This window comes from Haliotis rubra, unplaced genomic scaffold (genome assembly GCF_003918875.1).
Source record: "Haliotis rubra isolate DU_JTF1 unplaced genomic scaffold, ASM391887v1 Scf1229, whole genome shotgun sequence".
Lineage (NCBI taxonomy): Eukaryota > Metazoa > Mollusca > Gastropoda > Lepetellida > Haliotidae > Haliotis > Haliotis rubra.
In genome coordinates this window covers 176,156-194,539 of record NW_025765147.1, presented here as the reverse complement: position 1 = coordinate 194,539, position 18,384 = coordinate 176,156, and the positions used below count along the sequence as shown (strand labels likewise).

Sequence of the window (18,384 nt, the reverse complement as noted above, 5' to 3'; positions counted from 1 at the left end):
GCCATGTAGACAAAAGGTCATTATTAAACATTACTATGTAAAACATGTATGCATCACATGAACATTTAATACCAAGGAGAACTGCGCCTTTTCCGTACATATAAGCTTCACCTTACCGTCGCAAAAAGAGTGAAGAAAAAGCTTCGTCATGTCATTTTAGGCCACGAGGAATGACTTAAAATGATACTTTACTTTAAGTTATTGCACAGCGTTTCATGTCCATGCAATGGCTGATCACTTACCTAACATGCAACCACCAGTCAGCCTCACCGAATATACAGTATAATAACTAGCAGGTACACATAAGTTAACACTGTGTTCTTTAAGTTATGTAAGACAATTCAAAGTATCTATTATACACTGAGTGCCGCATCTGCTTCCTTGCCCCTTTCGCCGGCCGTACACTTACTTAAGCAGTAACATTAAGGATATCATAGACTTCTGGCGCTCACACGCTCTAGTCGTGGACAAAAGCACCGACAAAACAATTTAAGGAATTGCAGAAAAAATAGTTCATGCCACCAAAGTGGAAGCATTATTCGTACAGATATCTAATGCCAACTTACATTTTGCCCCAAACCATATATCATATGTATTTAATATGGCGCAGCAATCTATTACAGATGGAAATGAATATCTAGTGTTGGATAGATTTTGTGAATTGTTTGTGCATATTACAAACAGATATTTGTACTTTTATGTGAAACAGATAATATTTCACTTTTTATTAAAGTATTTGGTTCTGAAATTTGTAACCTGTTTGTACAGCAGCACCTATGGACCGTCTGCTTGCAAAAACATCTACAGCTTAAACCAACTTCCACAGATAATTGCTTGCCAGTTCCAATCAATAAAGCTAAAGGTGTTTGACTGGATATTTCTGAATGGTATTGTCGTATCCAGACTTTAGACATTTTGTTTCGTTGCTGTAAATTGTGGTTCCGTCAGCCTGGACTTGAAAATCCAGTCATTGAGATCATGAGCATCGATCTACGCAATTGGGACACTATGACAACCAGGTCAGCGAATCTACTTTGTGTTGCAGCAGCATATATTAATATACTTCCCAGAGTGTATTACCCATTAAAGCCGATGAACTGCGATATTGATAAGGAGGAGAGAGTGACTTCTGGCTTTACGCCGCTCTTAGCAATATTCCAGCAATATGACCAGAAATGGGCTTCACACATTGTACCCATGTGGGCTATCGAACCCGTGTCTTCGGCGTGTCGAGCGAACGCCATAACCACTAGGCTACCCCCTTGCTAAGGAGGTAGTCAATGCAGCTCTGCAACCTTTGTAAATTACATATATTTCGCTTTTAGTCTGTGCAATATTACTGTGATAACTTTAAAGCGACCATCCACGCCTCCATCTGGTGCAGCAGGTAAAGGAAGTGATGTATAGGTTTTGGGGGTTCTTCAAAAACGGACGAGTTAAAGACAATGAAAGAGTGCGAAATTCTTGCAGGTTGTAGTTACTGTCAATTGTAATTGCGCAATTAATAAACATTTTAAATCTCCCAATGATATTGTATTTATTGAAACAAGCAGGATTAGAGAAAGTTTATCTTTGCACGTGACATTTCAAAAGCAGGAGTTTGAGATGAATATTTATGCCATGAATTAAATATACATTTATATTGTATACTTGGCCAACACTATGATAACTGGCACTATGTCACTTCGAGTCTTTCACTCTTGTTAATCACTGCAGATGATCAAGGCCGATTTATATTGCTGACCTTTTGTGTTTGTATTGTATTGTGGGTATTATCTCACGTGCAAACCCGGCACGTATGTAATATATATATATTATACTCGCATGCACTCACATAAGAAGAAATATGTTCATCCAAAAGAAGCATGTCATTGTTGAAAAGGATATTAATGCGGCATAAAAGTGTCTATTTCACATACAAAAATTACCTGTTCAATGTATTAATGTGTAATGTGTTTTATTTCCTCGCTTGAATGTATCCTACACTTTCAGAGTCCCCCGATAGCAGGTTCCCGTTACTATACGTCATTGTCACGGGTGCTGTGGTTGCTGGTGTCGTCACTGTTGCGGTTGTTGCTGTTGTGTGTGTGAGGTATGGTGCAGCTATCAACAGCTCTAAAAGAAGTATGTTTCTGATACAAATGTGTATGTTAAGATAATATAGCATACATAAAATGCTTCGCTGGAAGATTAAAGTTCCCGAATTTACAACAGTAATAGGTTGATCTCAAATTTCCTCCCCTTTGTTATTGACAACAATAATGTCAAAACATCCTGACAAAAAGGACCTGATGCTTTTACTGGAATACTTCATGGTACTATACTTTATTTCGCTGCATATTTGGGCAGGGGAACATTTCTCAGAGACTTCGTCGACACATATAAATAACACCTATGTCAAGATGTGGAATATTTATGACATGAATACCTCTGTTCCATCAGAGGAATTTGGTTTGGTCGTTTCACCGGAACTGTTAATGGCAACGATAATGTCAAAACATCCGAACACAACGGTCCTCATGCTTTTACTGGAATAATTCATGGCGAAACTATACTTTTTTCCACTGCACATTTGGGCAGAGGCAACATTTCGTCGACACATTTAAATAACACCTCTGTCAAGATGTAGAATATTAATGACATGAGTACCTCTCTTCTATCAGCATCGGTGTGGTCCTTTCAACGGAACCGGATCTTTTAATATTGTTTGGGAGCACCATTGTAAGATCATATTCATAATTCGATGTTTCAGGAGACAGAAAGGAAAAAGGTCCCAAGCCAAGGACGCTAGAGAAGCAGTTACGCCATCTTATGAACTGTGTGTAGCTGAACCCTCTGATCACACTCAATACCAGGGCCCCGTTCCTCAAAGCGATCGTAGCGCTACGAATGTCGTAAGTCTATGTTAAAGTATGGGAGTTACGATCATCTTAGCGCTACGATCGCTTTGAGGAACAGGGCCCAGATCATACAAAGTCACAGAACACCAAGGGGATGGTCAAATCAGACATCCACTTATGTTAACACGACAGTTTCTACCAGCTATGAGAACATTAATGAAAACGAATACACCTATGTGAACAACGAATACTTTAATGATCAGAATGTGTCAACTGGAACATCATGCTATGTCAACGTTGGTTCTAATAATCAAGACATCGGTGAAGCAGCGGGAGAATCAAACATGTATGTTAATACTACTGATTTGAGTCTGTACGAAAATGCCCTAAATATCCGCACATAAGATTGCTCCCTGCTGTCATTCAGGTGAAACATAAATCGCATAGTGAGCTACTACTGTTGCAGTGTCTTCCATGAAGACCATCCTATTCTTGTACTTTGCCCATATGGGGGTTACGGAGGATGGCCAAATATGAAATGTCATAGTGACCACGTTTTCGAACACATAACATAATTCGTTGATGTATGTTTTTGGAAGTGGGATGTTTTTGTCTTTCGAATGCTCATCAACCAGTCATCTGTGACAACAACCAAGTCATTGTAATAACGTAAGGGTTGAATATTCAAATTTACAAACACCTCATAGTCAGTAGGGGTCAGATCTAGTGAGCCTTGACTAGAACACGTTTCCATATTCCGCTACAACAGCCATTACAATGTGACTGGAAGACTGGCCTGATGTAGGACACCATGTCGAAGACTGTCTCGTCGCTTATTTGAGCTTTTAATGCTACAAAACACACAGCGTTACTTTGCCCGAACTGTCCAGGAACTAGATTAGAGATCTCCGCCTGAAACCAATATTGCAAACATTGGATTGTGAACCATGATTGGCGACATTGATAAACTCCAGTTCTTTGGCTCTTTATGCAACACTAGTTGTGACATTCTCATAAAACATATATTCTTTGCTTCCATGGCTAGTACGCCCAGAAAATCGATGATCAAACTAAGGATAAGCTACAATTTTTTATCTCCCATAAATGACTCAACTGTCACAGCAGATCATGTAACAACTGATTACACCCTGGTAGCTGCTCTATAAATATCACAGGAGGATACTGGGTGAGTGAGTGAGTTAATTTTTTAAGTCACACAGGCCAAATCGTGACTAAAAACAAGTTATTACTTCATAATACACATAAATAGTAAAATAATTAGTTTATCACAGATTTCAATCTAAGACTAGTAATGATTCTAGGGACCATGAGGACACTAACAGACATGTTACACCAAGGCGTTGTTTGCAGGTCACAAATCGGTACTCATGTGCGTGGGCAGTTCGAGTCTAAATATGAGACGTCAATGTTAAAAAAATAACCAATCCTGGATATCAAACGAAACATATTCCACTGGGTGTAAACAGCAAAGTAGGAGTAACAAATATGATTAAATCACAGAGAATCAGTATAGGCATCAGGATTTCACGAATAGCACCACCACTAGCACAGGCTACTCTAACAATGTGACAGTTTTTTCCATGTTGTTGCAACTGTTACACTTCACTTGATCTTTGTGTCATAGCTACTCAACCCCGAATGGTAGTTGCATACTAATCTCGTACGTCACACGAGTGTCGTATCGCGTTGACCTGTGTCGTAACGACTTGACCTGAAATTCTAACGATTTGATTGGATAACCGATGACCTCTCAATTAGGTCACATTCTGACGTAACTATTTTTTCATTCATAACAAACATGTGAATTCATTCATTGTACAACTTAAATGCATTGTGGGAATGTAAACATTGCGAACGTTGCCGTGTCGCTGTTTAATTGTGAGTAGAACTGAGACATTATATCCGTCGAAAACCATAAATGCAATGTTTCCACCAGTGATGTTAGCCGAATAAAGCAACTGGAAACCAAGAAACGAGGTGGTACTGAGTAGTTTACTGTAGGAGGCTGTACAAGGCGATGGCAAATGACATGCATCGTGACGTCGGTTACCAAGGCAGTGACGTCATTGCACTCTGACGTCATGCACATATTGCACTACAGTACAAAACTCTTCCGCAACCTCTTTATGAAACCGGTTTCGGTTTGAAACCAAAACATAACTAAATTACGCTATGTTGTCAATTTAATGCATGTAAGACGTCGGTCAGATACCATAGGAAGGACACTCGTTTCATATAATTCGTATGAACTGAGACCTCGTGTAGTATTCTCTATATCCCTGGTCATAGGACACTATTGTACTTTCCGATATTTTGCCAACTCCCTGGGGATCATACAGCCATGCTGCCTGTTAGGCGCAATGAACTAAGCACTCACATTGCCAGCACATCCTCACGGATACCCATTTTACAGCTGGGTGAACTGAGACACTGTGGAACTAAGTATCTTGTTCAAGGATACTACGCAAATGTGCCCACCTCGGGACTCGAACCAAGGTGCCTCCACCGAAGATCGAACCCAGGCCTTCAGCGTGAAAGGCAGACATCCTACCACTGCACTATTGCGATCTACAAGCAGTGTCTACTTAATGTTTCATGCAGACATATTTATCAACAGAAGGAGAACATGATAGTAACAAATCCCCCAAAGTACCCTTTCTATTCAGAGTTGTCATATAGCTGAAATATTGCTGAATGCGGCGTAAAACTAAACTCACTCACGTACTATTGAGACATTTGACTTTGGACATTTTGTTTCGTTGCTGCAAATTTGTCGTTCCGTCAGCCTGGACTTGCGAATCCAGTCATTGATATCATGAGCATCGATCTACGCAATTGGGACACTATGACAACCAGGTCAGCGAATCTACTCTGTGGCCTTTTCTACTGAACATTTCTCATTGTGTACCCTAGGACATTGGACGCAATGTTCGATGACTGTGCACACCAGACTCTCTGTATTTGTTCCGTATGTGGGATTCGAATATATTTCCGTGAATATATCAATGCATATATGAATATCTGCCAGCAATGTGTTGAGCCATTACGCAAAAGGCTGCGAGGAAGTGAGCAGCAGGTTTGTGTAGCCCAAAGCAGGATAGAATAACTGTCACTGGTGTGGTTATAGATTCATTTCTGAACCAGCTTCTTCTCAATGGATTTACTTGTTTGGTCTCCAAGGATGAATTGATTTCATGTCACAATCAGCAAGTGTGTAGCCATGGTGACCAACAACGCCATTATTTACTTGATTGTGATGTTTGTATGGAGCCCGCAAGGTGAGACACACACACACTTGCCAAAGAAATACCTACATTCTTAGTAAATGGGGTCATATACATGTATTTTACATAAACCACAATAAACAGTTCGCAATAAACATACACTGTAACAATTGCATTGCGTTCACAGGCGTGTGCCTAGAAAACAAAGAGTTTCTGAGAATGACCATTTTATTGACTGCTTTATCAGCTAAAATTCACATCATAAGCCTGTGTGTGTTTCAGTGTCCAGCCAAGACGCCAACTGTCCCCAGGACTGTACCTTAGGTAACGTTGATTTCAATGTATTGATTACAGGTGCTACAGGTAGGACAGATCATGATTACAATTTACACCTGGTTTCAGTTATCTATTGATTTAATGTTTTGTCTATAACGATCAACAGGATATGTTTTTTGAATGATTCACAAGAAGACTTTATGTTCACTCGAATCGCGTCGCTATTATTTTAGGGTTTATATTCGCACATTATGTCTAGGCATTTACTACCTGTTACCCACAAGAGTGTAAGTAGCAGAGTTTGCTGTTGGCATTTGCAGGATGTCTTTCAACACAGCATAAACAATGTGATGCAGAATACAATATCATCAAATCTAAAGGAGACGAAGACATAACAGTCGACTAATGCTCAAAGCTGATGCAAGATATATATATTTTAAAGTTTGAAGCATCTCGTGATGACAAGCTGAAGTGAAACAACATATGCTAGATACTGCAGACAATACTTCCAGTAATCGCTACCTGAATCCCCATATTGAAATGGGTTACCCACAGATAATGACTATGTTTATTGTTAAAGTGAATATAGCACGAGAAGCAATTAGCAATCTGACAACTAGGTACAACATATATTAAAGTTTTAAGCAACTCGAGATGACACAACAAGTGAAAGAACACTTTCTGGATTGTACATACAGTACGTAAAGTAATTCCTACCTGAATTGGAATGTGATGCACTTTACCTCAGATAATGATACTGTTTATTATTACAGTGAATATAACAGCAAGTAACTTTACATTTGGGCAAAACAATGCTTACACCACCACCGGGCAGGCATCATGGGTTACTGATGGTGTGACGTCAGGGCCGTGTGCATCAGTCTCGTCCATATTACCAGCATGGGAGGCGGAGTTTACAGAGAACAGGACAGTTACCAGGATCAAGATATTCTGGGAAGGTACTGTGTGACCATAAACACAAGATAACGAATGCGTACTAATACTGACAAATAGTACTAATACTGACAAGGTCTTTGTATCAGACAAGTACTTTATATGAGACATCTTAAACATTAATTGACCAGCTTTGACATCTATAACGTTACAGCAACGCTAAAACACACCCGAATATGTATTTAGAGTAAGGTATTATGGTTCATTCTTCTCAACATATTCCAGATCAACAAGATGACGTATATGTGAAGGTAGATGGAAGAATATGTCACGCCCCGGACTCTTCCTACATGTGGGAACCAGAGTACACCCTGGAGTGTGATGTACTCCTAACGGGGTTCCATCTTCTGATATATCGCCAACCTACAGTAGGGATGCTGAATCTGAGTTTCTGCGAGGTGGAAATATACGGTACTAGAAATATAGGTATTAGCCTAAACCACTCAACGGTGTTACCAACGTTTGACTTGACTCTTAAACCTGAAGACATGTCCACTCCTCTTTTGTACTTGATTCCAAAACTACATAAAATTCTTTGCAAGGAGAGATATATTGCTGGTTCCAGCAAATGTACCACCAAATCCCTGTCTCAAAGATTATCCATAATCCTTAATACTATCAAGGAAGGACTTTCTCGATATTCACAGAAAGATTTTAAGATATGCCGAATTAATACCATGTCGATTCTCAAAAACTAGGAAACATTTCAGCGTTGTATATGACTAACTTAAGGGAAACATTCATTCCCTGATCCATGGGGTATAAACAAACGCGGTGAACAACGAAATACCTACACATCTATCTTCAGAGGTTCAGGACACTTTGTCGGGCGGTGGGGCAGCCTAGTGGTTAAAGCGTTTGCTCGTCACGCAGAAGACCCGGGTTCGATTCCCCACATTGATACAATGTGTGAAGCCCATTTCTGGTGTCCCCTGCCGTGATATTGCCGGAATATTGCTAAAGCGGCGTAAAACTAAACTCACTCACTTAGGGCACTTTGTCAATAATGAAAGCAAATGTCATTGGAAGTTTACAGAGAAAACAATGTGTGAAATATTTCTCCTTGATAACATCTTTGTAAAATGTAGGGTAAAATATTTGACCATGAAGTAGACATCCCCATGGGCACCAATTGTTTCATAGTAGACATGGGGAGGACATTTCCAAATTTGATGCATCAGTGACAAAAACAATGTCCGATGCAATTTTGACATATACCATACGTTCCCGAATTATACAACTGACTAGACTTAGCACGTGTTTATGACGGGTGCCACCGGTGGGGCACGATACGCTCATCTTTTCGTGAACACCTGGTATCACCACTATTTCATAGTGATTTATGGACACATGCTCTGTCATAGTATCGCATGGTAACAATCGCTGGATTGTCTGGGCCAGAATCGATTGTTTACGGCTGTAATACTGCTGATACAAGTATATACTCATGATTAAGTCACAATTGTACAAACGACTCTGCTTTTAGCAGAATTTTTTATGGATGTGGAAAGTGTTTTGTCGCTTCTATTGATGAATAGCAATATATAATATTGTCAAAAGATGCAAAATATTCATAAAATCAAGACTAAAGCTACACACGTCATACGGTCGTAGTCACGATATGGCTGAAATATTGCCGATGTGACTTTCACTCACTCACTCATGAAATCATGAGATCACTCACTCATGAGATCACTCATTCATGAGATCACTCATTCATGAAATCACTCATGAGATCGTCAAATGATAACATAGAACGTCAATGCAAAAGAATACCCAGTTTTGACTATTTTCAGAAACAAATTCCAAAAACAGAAAGTTACAAAATATCTGTTAAAATTATATAAGATGCTCGCATAAAGGATAATCATGTCCTGCTCTACCGGTAGCACCCGTCACTCACAATCTTGTAAACTATTTTGTTGTGTTACACTGCACAGCAGTAGTCATGCGCCTGTGAACAAACCAGACAAGCAAAACAGACCTCGACTTGGGTGTACCTAGTCTGAATACACGAGACGTTCACTAACACCACCAGGATGCTGGCTTTGATGGGACGTTATAGAAATGTGTTCTGGTCAAACTTGAGGATATATGACATCAACGTTAGATGAAATCCATCTGACTGTACTGTGTGCGGTTGTATATCTTCACGAAACTGATATCTGAATCAGTAACATTAGCCGAACGCTTAAGGTCTAGTTAAGTATATTGATATACTGTCGACTGCAGACACTTTACCGCTTCCAAATCAGACACATGTGTAGCATTAGAAATACCTTCCATTCAAGCTACGTATCAATATAGAAAGACATGTATGTGTTTCTTTAGCTGTACCGCTGGAAACGTCTTCTCCAATGTCTTCTTCCACAACTACTACCATGCCAACAACATCCAAGACATTGTCTACGACAAAAGTGACTACTTCACCAATAGGTACAGCGTTCTGGGTCACTGTGTCCACTACTGCACAAACATCCAACACAATGGCAACACCAACAACAGCGACAGCACACCCATCGGAAACATCCACGCCTCCATCTGGTGCAGCAGGTAAAGGAAGTGATGTATATGTTTGGGGGGTTCTTCAAAGACGAACGGGGTAAATTGTTGCAGGTTGTAGTTCTTGTCATAGCAGAGGTACGCGCAGTCAATAACCAGTTTAAATTGATATTGCATGTATTGAAATAGACTTGGAGAAGGATTATCGTTACACGTGACAATTCAACAGCAGAATTTGTAAGTGCATGTTCACATGTCATTAATGAAATATACAACAGTTAAATTGTATACTCGTCCAAAACTATGATAATATGTCCCTTCGAGTCTTATTGTTAATCACTGCAGATGATCAAGACCGATTTATATCGCTGACCTTTTGTGTTTGTATTACATCGTGGGTACTATCTCATGTGCAAACCCGGCACGCCTGTAAAACTTTTCACCATTACAAATAATATATACTATGTGGTTATATGATTAAGAATCAAGCAGGTCATATGTAAGGTGCTATTGCAAAGGGGAAGTCTTTTAGTATATAAAGTCAGATATATATCTCAGCAGGCGTAAAATACCTCTTTCAATTCTGAAGGAGCAGTATTCAATTACATTATGCTGCATTATGACGGGTGCAAAAGTCGTTTGTGTTCTAGCTAAAAGAAGCATGTCATTGTTGAAAAAGATATCAATACGTGGAAGTCTAGGCGTCTGACTTTGTGTGACTGTGACTGACTCTGAGGGTGCGGGTTCGAATCCCGGATGGGACTCAACCCCAAAAGTACTAGAATTTGTACTTTACTAAGAAAGTGTAATCCCAAATATAACATATGTTACAGATATCAATACGGCAAACAAATGTCTATTTCACGTTCAAAAAATTTAACTGTTCAATGTTCCACGCTTGAATGTATCTCTACACTTTCAGAGTCCCCCGATAGCAGGTTCCCGTTACTGTACGTCATTGTCGTGGGTGGTGTGGCTGCTGGTGTCGTCACTGTTGCGGTTGTTGCTGTTGTGTGTGTGAGGTATGGTGCAGCTATCAACAGTTGGTAAAGTATTATGTTCGTGATACAAATGTTGTCTAAGTTATGATAATAGAGCATAATAAAATGCTTCGTTGAAAGATTAACGGGGAAAGTCTGACCTAAAAATTCTGTTCAAATTTCCTCCCCTTTGCTATTGACAACGATAACGTCAAAACACCCTGACGTAAAGTCCCTCCTTAACGAGAAGAAACTATACTTTGCACATTTGGGCAGAGGAAACTATGTCTCTGAGGCTCTGTCGACACTTAGAATTAACACCTCTGTCAACAAGTAGAATATGAATGACATGAGTACCTCTGTTCTGTCAGAGGAATTTGGTTTGGTCGTTTCACCCATAATTCGATATTTCAGGAGACGGAAAGGAAAAAGGCCCCAAGCCAGAGACGCTGAAGAAGCAGTTGTCCCATCTTATGAAATGTGTGTGGCGGAACCCTCTGATTACACTCAGTACCAGATCATACAAAGCTACAGGACACCAAGGGGGGTGGTCAGAACAAGGATCCATTTATGTTAACACGACGTGAATGATCAGAATGTGTCAACTGGAACATCATGTTATGTCAACGTTGGTTCTAATAATGAAGACATCGAGAAAGCGGGAGAATCAAACACGTATGTTAATACTACTGATTTTAGTCTGTACGAAAATACCCTAAATATCCGCACTTAAGATTGATCCCTGCTGTTAGTCAGGTCAAAAAAAAAATCGCATGAAGCTATATATGTTGCAGTATCTTCCGTGCAGACCATCATATTCTAGTACTTTCCTCATATAGGCGCGGGTTTCGGTGGATGGTCAAATAAGAACTGTCGGAGTGACCACGTTTTCGAACAATTGAAATAATTCATTGACATGTTTTTGGAAGTGGAATGTTTTTTGTCTTTCGGATGCTAGTTCATCAACCAGCCCTCTGTATCAACAACCAAGTCATTGTATGGTTTCAAGGTTCAAATCTGCAAACACCTGATAGTCAGTAGGGGCCAGATCTGGTGAACCTGGACGTAGAGGCTCGTTTCCATATTCTGGTACAACAGCCATTTGTGTGACTGGAAGACTGGCCTGACATAGGACACCATGTCGAAGACGCCGCATCGATTGTTTGACCGTTTAAAGTCATTAACACCGCACATAAGTGTGACAACGTTCACGCTAATTCTGCTTTTGACACTCTTTCCATGTCATGTTCATGCACTCATATCTGTATAATACTTATAGCTGAATGAAATTAACGAGCATGTCACTGACATCGTTCAGTAAGAAATATTGCATGTGTATTCAGCGTTTCACGAATAAAATAATTGTATAACTCCACTATCGTTCATATTATATTTTCCTTGACCATAGTTTTGTTTATAGCTTGCTTGGTAACGGTGTTAGCATCCATCTACATCGAAACGTCGCACCCACTGCAATAAAGATGTTATCCATATTAAAAATCGGGCTTCTAAAAGATGTTTCATGAACAAGTAAAATCCAGATTCCCATCTTCTGCGAGTTTCATTTTAAAGAGTACGTGATAATGATTTATGGTATTACCTTTCTTGAGTATAAACCTATTTCTGTATGTCCTATTTCAACTGATCTTGTGTGATTATTTACTCATTTCAAAATTTAGTCCTATGCATTTCATAGTGGGAATACGAATAAAAGAAATGTTTAAAATGGTTTAGTACCTTTAGCTCTTAAGCCACATGAAATTCTTTTTGACCCCGCAAACTGTGGCCTCGTATCTCTATTTCGTTTTTTTACTTTAACACATTTCAGATAAACAGTTGTTGTCCTTAGTTTGATCATCGATGGTGATATACATATGCAGGTCATATGTGTTTGCTTGATCCAGTAACAGACCCGTGGCCGTTAATCTTTGACACCGCCTTTCAGATACTTTAAATATAGCGAGATCGTTTTAGAAAGGTGCTCATCATGCATATAAATGTGTATCGCGCCTTTTCCAAAGACTACAAATGAAACTGGTCCTCACAAAACAATATTTCACCCATTCTAAAGACTTTCGATGTCGAGCTGACCAACCGTCAGAAATGTAAGCAGTGGCGCCTAAAGATATGCACCTTAAACCACAGTTGGAACAGGTAACATATGTCTCCTAAATATGTTACGTCGTGGCTATTTTGTGTATGTATAAATACCTCTAAAACAGCCTCAAGACACACACACTCTCGCACACACACGCACGCACACGCACGCACGCACGCGCACGCACGCACACACACACACACACACACACACACACACACACACACACACACACACACACACACCAGCAACAACACATTTCAAAATTAGCCAGGAGTGTATAGCTTTGAAGTTCTTCGTTAGCATTGATATATTGTCAGGTTACTGTCTGCGTAAAAGGTAGTATATCGCCATCACTTCAGGCCCCGTTCCACAAGGCGATCGTAGCGCTAAGATGATCGTAACTCCCATACTTTAACATGGGCTTACGACAGTCGTAGCGCTATGATCGCTTTGAGGAACGGGGCCCAGGGTTGTGTAGATGTGACACTAAGGGCATGTGAAGTGTAACAGTTGCAACAACACGGAAAAAACCTGTCACATTGTTAGAGTAGTTGAGCTATTCGTGAAATCCTGACGTCTATACTGATTATCAGTGATTTACTCAAATTTGTTAACTCTAGTTTCCTCTACTTTCCACACCCAGTGGAATATGTTTCGTTTGATAATCGGAAGGGTTATATTGTCAGGTATTGTCGACGTCTCACGTTTATCATCGATCTGCCCAGGTGCTACTGCATTGTTAGGGGGTGCTGATTTGTGACCTCCAAACAACGCCCTGCTGTACCATGCTAGTAAGTGTCCTATCCTGATAGTAATGAGCAGCCACTGGGAGGTTATTAGTTGTTACAGTAGTTGCTGTGGCAGTTGAGTCATTTATGGAAGATGCCAAAAAATATAGTGATACCTCATTGCAGATCATACCGTTTATGACAACATCCGCGACACACATTACTTATCAAGGAGAAGTTATCACATTGTAGACCTACACACATTTTCCAGTAAACACGAAGGACAATTATTCAGATATCAATCGTTTGATAATCGAGACTGGTTATTATCAGGCATTGACGTTTCACGTTCATCATCGATCTGCCCACGTACTACTGCATTGTGTACCATGCTAGTCAGTGTCCTATACTGATATGTATTGAGTAGTCTCTGGGATGTTATCAGTTGTTGCAGTAGCTGCTGTGGCAGATATGGGAGATGCCCAAAGATGTAGTGATGCTTCACCTCTTTGCTGATCATACCGTTTGAGACATCTCTTCATATACTCTTTAATATACTCTTTAAAAAGGTAGGGGAACATAAACTGTCAATTTGGATAGAAAGTATAAGCGTTAACAAACTTTTCAAAGGCAGACATCCTATGAATGCACCACCATTTTCCTATTCATCACCGCTAGACACAACGCATGGGATGCACGCACACATCATAGTATCCCCATACACGTTCATGGAGTGTCATTCTTGATTTTTACGGTTTTCAAGAAGGACGATAAATCACTGCAGACCATTAATTTTGAGTCATCTTGCATCACAAAGTTGTAAGTGTTTGTTTCAAGCCGGTGCTTTTTGCCTGAAAATATAAATTGTACACAAGCAAATTTCACGTCATATAAATAATGTCGGAAGAAAACTAGATTATTTCCGATGATTGAGAGAACCCCTGGGTGTGAAAGCCATTCGTCAATCCATGACGATCACCAACAACCTGAGCACGATCGATGAAAACCAAACGCTGTTGGTGCGATTCCCCAACTTGGACGAGAGCGACGTCATCGTCCCCATGACTGCTCCCCTGTCTTTTCAGATCAGTTTGGAATCCAAAAATGACAAAAGAGAAATCGTGGCGAACCTGGGTCGCGCCATCGTGAAAAACAAGATGATCATAATCAGCTGGATCAAGATCCTCAGCATCTACGACAGCGACGTATTTTCCAGTTACACGGGCTCTGGATAACTGCGAGTGAACGGGAAAACATGAAATACCAAGGCATTTGTCCAGTCCATCGACTCGGTTGCGCGTGGGGTACACTTTTGAACAAGCTCATCTCGCCTCTATACCGAGGAAACAAAAGGCTATAGCCGAGGCGTTCAGGAAACGATTTGCATTCCGCTCGACTTCGAAATACTGGAGGGTCACATGCCATTTTATCAAGTCGCGCTGGGCGATAGGCTGCAATACGAACTGATGTTTAACGATTATAGCCAGGTTGTTTACGTTGAGAACGGTGAGGGCAGGTATGCCATTGACAATATTTCGATGGAGTTATACAAGGTCACGAATCCGGAATTGCCTTGACAAATTCGCAACCAGTATTCGGGAACGCTAGCCAGCCTGTATGATTCTGTGCTGCGGCAGATTGTCGTCAACAAAAGCGATACGTTGTGGAATATCAATCTGAACTTACCCGCTCGAATGATGAAGGGTATTTTGATCCTGACGGTGGAAGAATATTTTCCGTTTCAAAGAGTCAACGAAAAATATTTGAACCCCGAGATTATCAAAGCAGAAGTGACCATCGAGGGCGTGCCTAATCAACTGTTTAGCCAAGGCATGCGAGCTTACCAACAGTGGGACGAGATCCCAAAAATTACCGGCGATCAAGTGCCCATTGGCAATCAACATGATCGTGAAGGATCTCGGTCTCGCCTACGTAACACTAGGGCAATACACGACCAAGTACATGCTGTGGCTGGACATGCGATCAACATGCATTGGAGCAGACGTCGCATCGACACCGGCAGCGAGGGGATTACGAAGCAAGGGTATTAAGATCCAAATTACCAAAAAAAGCTCAAACCGCTGGTGCATTAAATTTATATTTGTACGTGATTATGGATGTGCAGCTTAATATAGGCAATGGAAGATTCGTGCAAGCCCTCTATTAAGATTGATATTGATCTGCCTCGCGATCCGCATTGCGCCATCGCGTGCGGTCAGACATGGTGCGGTAAAACGGCTTTCGTGCTGAACATGCTGGAAGGATACTATCGGGACGCGTTCAACATTCTCTGCCCGACTTTGCAAGTGAACAAGACATACACGGAGAGAGCGTGGGTGATGACGGCCCCGGACGTGCACAAAGTGGATCCGGGAACGCGTCTGCAAGACTGGTTAAAAGTTTACCACGACAAATTTAAAGGGGAGTCGACGCTGTTCATGAGAGATGACTGCAGCGCCAACAAGGAAATTGTTAAAAAACGAGACATGCTATCGTACCTGGCCTTCTCGAAAAACACAGCGTTTGGGTGCTGACGCAAAAATTAACTCGTGCTCAAAGACCTGTGGGAGCAGATGCTATGGGTGGCCCTGTTTCACTGCAAGGACAGGGATTCGTTCGAGGAATGCTTGCGTGAAAACAACGTGATTCCGAGCAAACAAGAATGCGACCACATGAAAAAATAGCTCGCCGAAACGAAACACGCCAGACTGCTATTGAAAATGGACCAACCAGTAGCTTATAAAATCCGCTAGCTTAATCAAAATTCTAGCATAATTTAAGCAAATTTTAGAAAATGTTAGCATACCTTAGCATAGCCTAAGCATGTTCGATATTTTCGTTGCGTGTCACTTGACTTTCTTATCACTGTGTTTCGCGTGCGTTGGATTTCATTTTATTAGATTCAAAAATAGTTTGCTATATATATTATTAAGATGGAGTCCAACGAACTGCTCGAGTAAATGATGGATAATAATAAAAAACACGACAAGCGGGAGAGACTGGAGGCGCTGGAGGTCGGTGGAAAAAGCCAAACAATAATTCGGTGGGGACTGCACTCCCTGCAAAATTAAAAAAATGCCTGTCGAAGAAATCGATGAGCTGTACGTGAGATACGAAGCCAGACTCGGCGCCAAAATGACGAAAACCATAGGATTGGCCATGATGCAAATCTACGTCGGCATCGCGTCGTATTTCCTTCCCACTCCACCAGAACATCGCCTGTACATGTGTGAAGACCTCGAGAAAGATCCGTTCATCGACCACGCCTTTAGCCCCGTCAGCTTGTACGGAATGCTACTGGCTCCTCTGACCGTGGCGATCATCACATTGAAGCATTTCCGATTTAAAGAAAAAAATTAATATAAACAATAATAATATACAAGATGGAGGAGACGGAAATTGTTCCCCAGGAGGAGACAGAAGAACCGGTGATTAATACCTTCACCAGACAAAAGAATACACAAAAGGTAGCCGCCGGTCGCAAAGGTAGGTTGGCTAAACAGCAGAAAAAAAGTCGTCAATGGGCCTCATATGCCATAGCAGTGGCATGCATCACCATCGTCACCACATTGCTGTACACATTCAAAACGGCACCAGCAGCACCAGCAACATCGGTAGCACCGGTAGTACCGGTACCACCGCAATTAGAACCTCATCCTCATATCATGTTATAATTTACAAAAATTATTCATCTTATATACACCTTGTCGACCCTGATGGAAAAACGTTTGTCAACGATGCGTATCACGCCACCGTGATCAGTGCAGTAGCCATAGGCTACGCCCGATTGAGCAAAATGATCACCAAACAACCGGCACCCAAACCAATTTTAACCTGCAAGACATGGGCATGCTCGTGTTTGACTTGGGACTCGTGTTTGACTTTGACTTGGTCGATATATTAATCAACCCAGATCAAATAGATTATGTTTTGTATGTAAAGATAACTTTATTGAAAATGAATTTCATTATATTTTGGTATGTAAATGATATCAAAATCTGAGATGTTTGTATTTACCACATAACTTTTATTCGAATCCCTCTATTCATAAGTTTAATATGCTCATGTCAACTGGCAATCCATATACTGTAAAAAAAACCCTAGCTATTTATATACACAATGCAATGAAATTCACTTCTATGCCAATAATATCATATTTCCTTTTGTATACTTTGTAAATTAACTTATTGTCCTTGAACTATATATGCACATATGAACCGATCTGAAATCCTGAAGTGTAGCCTGGGCCTATGGCCTCCACTACAAAGAAAATAAAGATTGATTGACTTGGGACTGGCGATGGCCACCAAAGAGATGCTCGTTAAGCAAGGCATCATTCCAGAAAACATATTGAAATAAAAAAAATTTGTAATACATAAAGCGATGATGGTCGGTGGGGCATTAGTCAACGCCCTGGCTTTTTCGGGGAGCAATTACCTTTTTTCTTACCTACGAACGTCGAACGCGGCCGAAATCGAAGTGGAACGGAAACGGCACGATTTAGCCGTAGAGAATTACAAGCCGCACAAGCCTACAACGTTAAAAAACACATGCAGAGAATCGATTTTATCCACGACCAGCTCCAGCGAGAAGGTCACGCCGTTCAAACGTTTAAGGACGTGGACGAAGCCATGCACATGTATTATCTCATCACCGGCAAACGGCTCGAACCTCTCGGCGAGGAACCCACCCTATCTCAGTATTATACACTTTCCCCGGGTAAAAAAGACCGGGAGCTGATCTTCGTCGCACTCGGTT

The 18,384-nt window shown here is 40.8% G+C and overlaps 1 protein-coding gene and 1 long non-coding RNA gene across 3 annotated transcripts in view; both read left to right on the top strand.

Moving 5' to 3' along the window:
• Window positions 1-5,742: 5,742 nt before the first annotated feature.
• LOC124266037 lies at window positions 5,743-6,996 on the top strand. The gene is made up of 3 exons (XR_006895621.1): window positions 5,743-6,139; window positions 6,368-6,409; window positions 6,942-6,996. It is a non-coding gene; the product is annotated as an uncharacterized LOC124266037 (long non-coding RNA).
• Window positions 6,997-7,653: 657 nt separating this feature from the next.
• Window positions 7,654-18,384, top strand: part of LOC124266032 (mucin-5AC-like) — a 41,333-nt gene continuing 30,602 nt past the window's right edge. The window contains exons 1-4 of one of the 2 annotated variants that reach the window (XM_046700845.1): window positions 7,654-7,726; window positions 9,647-9,868; window positions 10,740-10,839; window positions 11,212-11,542. In XM_046700845.1, the coding sequence (XP_046556801.1) occupies window positions 7,690-7,726; window positions 9,647-9,868; window positions 10,740-10,839; window positions 11,212-11,374 (522 nt within the window). In that variant the 5' untranslated portion in view covers window positions 7,654-7,689 and the 3' untranslated portion in view covers window positions 11,375-11,542. Of the gene's footprint in view, window positions 7,727-9,646; window positions 9,869-10,739; window positions 10,840-11,211; window positions 11,543-18,384 lie in introns of those variants that run through there. The other variant, XM_046700844.1, reaches the window with a different exon arrangement.